At 20.4% G+C, this 4,617-nt stretch overlaps 3 protein-coding genes across 3 annotated transcripts in view; all 3 read left to right on the top strand.

Annotated features, from left to right (window-relative positions):
* Window positions 1–159: 159 nt before the first annotated feature.
* On the top strand, window positions 160–1,377 carry PGSY75_0204500 (aspartate aminotransferase; the record flags this gene model as incomplete). Its single annotated transcript, XM_018783712.1, has 1 exon — window positions 160–1,377. One exon carries the CDS (start codon window positions 160–162, stop codon window positions 1,375–1,377), a length of 1,218 nt encoding a protein of 405 aa, XP_018643702.1.
* Window positions 1,378–1,601: 224 nt separating this feature from the next.
* PGSY75_0204400 (putative dynein light chain) lies at window positions 1,602–2,343 on the top strand (the record flags this gene model as incomplete). Its single annotated transcript, XM_018783711.1, has 4 exons — window positions 1,602–1,661; window positions 1,737–1,838; window positions 2,096–2,194; window positions 2,281–2,343. 4 exons carry the CDS (start codon window positions 1,602–1,604, stop codon window positions 2,341–2,343), a joined length of 324 nt encoding a protein of 107 aa, XP_018643701.1.
* A 299-nt stretch (window positions 2,344–2,642) lies between these two features.
* The window catches only part of PGSY75_0204300 (hypothetical protein), a gene marked incomplete at both ends in the record, with an annotated part of 2,076 nt that continues 101 nt past the window's right edge, over window positions 2,643–4,617 (top strand). The window contains one exon of the mRNA XM_018783710.1: window positions 2,643–4,617. This exon is cut by the window's right edge and continues 101 nt beyond it. Within this exon, the coding sequence (XP_018643700.1) occupies window positions 2,643–4,617 (1,975 nt within the window).

The following is a 4,617-nucleotide window of genomic DNA, read 5'->3' as shown; positions in this document are numbered from 1 at the left end:
AAAAAAAAAAAAAAAAAAAAAAAAAAAAAAAAAAAAAAAAAAAAAAAAAAAAAAAAATTTATAAAATTAATATATATTTTAAAAAAAAAAAAAAAAAAAAAAATAAAAAAAAAAAATTTTTTTTTTTTTTTTTTTTTTTTTTTTTTTTTTTTTGAAGTTATGGATAATTTATTAAGCAGCTTAGAAAATATCGAAGTTGACAATATCTTAAAAACTGCAAGAGAGTTTAAAGAAGATAGGTGCGAAAGAAAAATAAATTTATCTATTGGAGTGTGTTGTAATGATGATGGATCTTTACATATATTTGATAGTGTATTAGATGCAGATAAATTAGTAACAGAAAATTATAAAGAGAAACCATATCTGTTAGGAAACGGTACAGATGATTTTTCAAGGTTAACACAAAATTTAATATTTGGTGATAAGTCAAAATATATGAAAGATAAAAAAATATGTACAATTCAATGTATAGGAGGTACTGGTGCCATATTTGTTTTATTAGAGTTTTTAAAAATTTTAAATGTCAAAACTGTTTATGTTACTAATCCACCTTATATTAATCATGTTAATATGATAGAATCAAGAGGATTTAATTTAAAATATATAAATTTTTTTGATTATAATTTGATAGATATAAATTATGATTTGTTTCTAAATGATCTTAGAAATATACCTAATGGATCATCAATTATATTACAAATATCATGTTGTAATCCATGTAGTGTTAATATTGAAGAAAAATATTTTGATGAAATCATACAAATCGTTTTAAACAAGAAACATGTTATTATCTTTGATATAGCTTATCAAGGATTTGGTCATACAAATTTAGAAGAAGATGTTTTACTTATTAGAAAGTTTGAAGAAAAAAATATCTCTTTTTCTGTATGCCAATCCTTTTCAAAAAATATGTCTCTTTATGGAGAAAGAGCAGGGGCTCTTCATGTTGTTTGTAAAAATGATGAAGAAAAAAATATCGTTTTTAATAATTTATGTTTTATAGTACGTAAATTTTATTCTTCTCCTGTTATTCATACAAATCGTATTCTATGCCAACTTTTAGAAAATCAAAATTTAAAATTAAATTGGATTAAAGAACTCAGTCAATTATCACAAAGTATTACGAATAATAGAATCTTATTCTTTAATAAATTAGAAACCTATCAAAAAAAATATAATCTAAATTATGATTGGAATGTTTATAAAAAACAAAGAGGACTTTTTTCCTTTGTTCCTCTACTAGCCAAAATTTCTGAACATTTAAAAACACATCACATTTATATAATTAATAATGGTAGAATAAATGTCTCCGGAATAACCAAAAATAATATGGACTATATAGCTGACAAAATTTGTCTCTCGCTAAGTCAAATATGAGGAAGGAATATACACACATATTCTTTTTTTTAAAAGAGGAGATATGTTCTATTATTATATAAAATAATAAAGTATATATGTTATATATGTATATATTATTTTTTTTTTTTCTTAACTTATTGATAAACCTAAAAATTTGTAAATAACTCACATATATATATATATATATATATATTTATTTATTTATTTATTTTATTTTTTATTTTATTTTTCATTGAAAAAAAATGAGTTCGCAAAATTTCTCTCAAAATTTGAAGAAGCATATGCAGAGTCTCCTAATCAGAGTAAGTATATAATTTCTAAAAGTTTTAGAAATAAAAAAAAAAAAAATTCTTGTTTTATGCTTGTCAACTTTATAGAAGTCTGATATGCCATATTATAGTCAAAACAATATTGTGGACATAATAACAGGAGTATTAGATAAGTACACTGACGCAAACACTAATAATATTAACGTTGAAGTATGATATATATATATATATTAATATATTTTAATATATATTATTTCTTATACTATAAAAAAAAATATATATATTTTAATATACATATATCGTTTGAATAAGAACTCAGAAGAGTCTTTTGTTTGTTGCATATAGGTTTTTTTTTATATAATGTCGTTTATTAATATATAGATATTTTTCCACGTTCGAAAAAACGCTCAACAAATTAAAATAATATATATATATATATATATATATATATGTATATATTTATTTAGAATGCTATAAAGAATATAAAAGAAATTCTAGATAAAACTTTTGGATCTGGTTGGATATGCTTAATAGGAGAGTCTTTTTCTTTCAATATATCAGCAAAAGTGAGAATTAAAAAAAATATATGTAGAAAAAAAATAATATGTGGATATCCTTATATATCTATATAATAATTATTCTCCTCTTTCAGGAAAATTCCTTCTTATTTTGTTTTTATCAAGGATATTTAGCTATAGTTGTTTATAAATGTTGATACAAAATATAAAAATTTTAAACGTCCTAAACAAATTTTATAAAATGTTTCCTTTTTTTTTTTTTTTTTATAAATTATATATCGTCTTCTGTTGTATTATGTACATAAGTACATATGTACCTATGTTCATATTGTTCATAAATATTTATGTGTATCTTAGATTAATATATATATTAATTTATTTTCCCATTTATTATTATTATTTTGTTTATAAATATATATATATATATATAAATATACATATATATATACATTTTTATCATTATGGTTGTCTTAATATTTACGAGAAAAAAAAAAAAATGAATGAAATCAATACGAAAACATTTCAAAATGAAATGATCTTAAACTCCTTGTTACTAAATTTAGAGGGTAGTGATACAAATATCAATCCTAAAAAAAAAATAGAGCAAACTAACCTTGAAAAATGTGAGAAAGCATCAATATTATTGGATAATCCAAGCATATTTGAAGATCTAGATATAATAGAAGACAATAATATATATCCTACAATGAATGAACAACAAAAAGGATTAAATTTATGCAATTATGTTAATTTAAAAAACACAAAACTTTTAAATGATAAAAATTATTATAATCAATGTGACAAAGTTTTTGATCTAACAAAATATCAAAATAAAAATATCAAAAAAAAAATTTTATTTGATAATAATCCAAAGGAGTCATATTGTGATAATAGTGATGTAAATTTATGTTATAAGAATTTAAATTCTGAGACACAGTGTAATAATATAAATGTTAATAATCTGAATAAAGAAAATTACACAGAAACATGTGAAGAATATTTTAATAATTCATGTGAAGGAGATAACCTGACCTGTTCAGGTATTTTAGAAAAATATGAACAAGACAGGATGGAAGAAATTCATATGAATTTTGAAACTAACAAAAAGTACAACAATTATATAAAAAAAGAACATAATTTTAATGATATACAAAATGGGAATAATATTGTGAACTATGAGCAGAAGGATAATACATATATATTTAATTTAAGTAGTGGAAAAAATGAAATGAACCGAAAAACGAAACAAAAATTTTATTTAGATGAACATGTAGAGCTAGCGAAAAATAAAATAAAAAATAAAGCAGAGGTCGTTGTATATAAAAATGAAATGGGAAATAACTATATTGAAAGAGATATTAAAACAAACCTTAATAATTTTTTAATTAAAGAGAACACATTATTCTGTGTGGAAAATGTGGAAGAAAATGATAAAAGAAATAAAAAAAATAAAAGGAATATAAAATATTATATGAAAAATGGATTAAAAAATATACCTAAAGAAGATGCAAAGGAAAAATATATTAATATGAAAGAATTTGAAGATAAAATAAAGGAAATACACAATGAATATGAACTAAAGTATGAAGATATTATAAAACAATATGATGAAGATAATATAAAAAATAAGAAATTAGTAAATAATATACACATGAAATATATGAACATGAAAAATGAATTAATAAAAACACAAAAGGAAATTATACATATAAAAGAAGAGAATAATAAACTAAAAGAGGAATTAAAAATTACACCTGAACAAATTATTGAAAGTAATATTGTAGACAGTTATAAGAATAAATTAGAAGAATACATTTTTTTGACGAGGCATAAAGATCTAAAAATTAAAAATTTAGAGGAAGAGTTGAATAAAGAAAAAAAGTGTATAGAAGAAAAGGAAAAAAAAATTTACGCCATATCTGAACAAAAAAATAATTTACGCAATATGAATATATTATTAAAAAAGGATACTATGAACTTTGAAAAAAAGTTAGAAAATATGAGAAAGATAAATGAAGAGTTGAAACAAATTATAATTTATAAGGAAATAAAAATAAGTTATTTTATCAACATATTAAATATTATTGATGAAGCAATATTAGATGATAATAATGTTAAAAATGGCAGGAATAAAATAAAAAAGGATAATAAACAAAAAATGGAATTAGATCCTATAAAAAATATGAACAAGAAAATTATAATTAAATCGATTGTTCATAAAATAAAAGATATTAATCAAAAAATAAAAACGCATAATCAGGTGATGAATACAATTGAAAATCGGGGAAATCATAATGTGAACAAAAATCAAGAAATATTAAAAAACAGTGATAATTTAATAAAAGATATTAACAAAAGAAATCAGAGTGAATTATTTAATAATTATTTTGATTCAACGAGTTTTAGTCTTACTGAAAAGGAATATATATTAGGTAATGAGAATAAAGAATTAAAGACTTTTTTTTCTAATG

The sequence above is a fragment of the Plasmodium gaboni genome, chromosome 2 (genome assembly GCF_001602025.1).
Source record: "Plasmodium gaboni strain SY75 chromosome 2, whole genome shotgun sequence".
NCBI classification, from domain to species: Eukaryota; Apicomplexa; class Aconoidasida; order Haemosporida; family Plasmodiidae; genus Plasmodium; species Plasmodium gaboni.
This window is presented reverse-complemented; position numbering and strand designations above follow the sequence as displayed.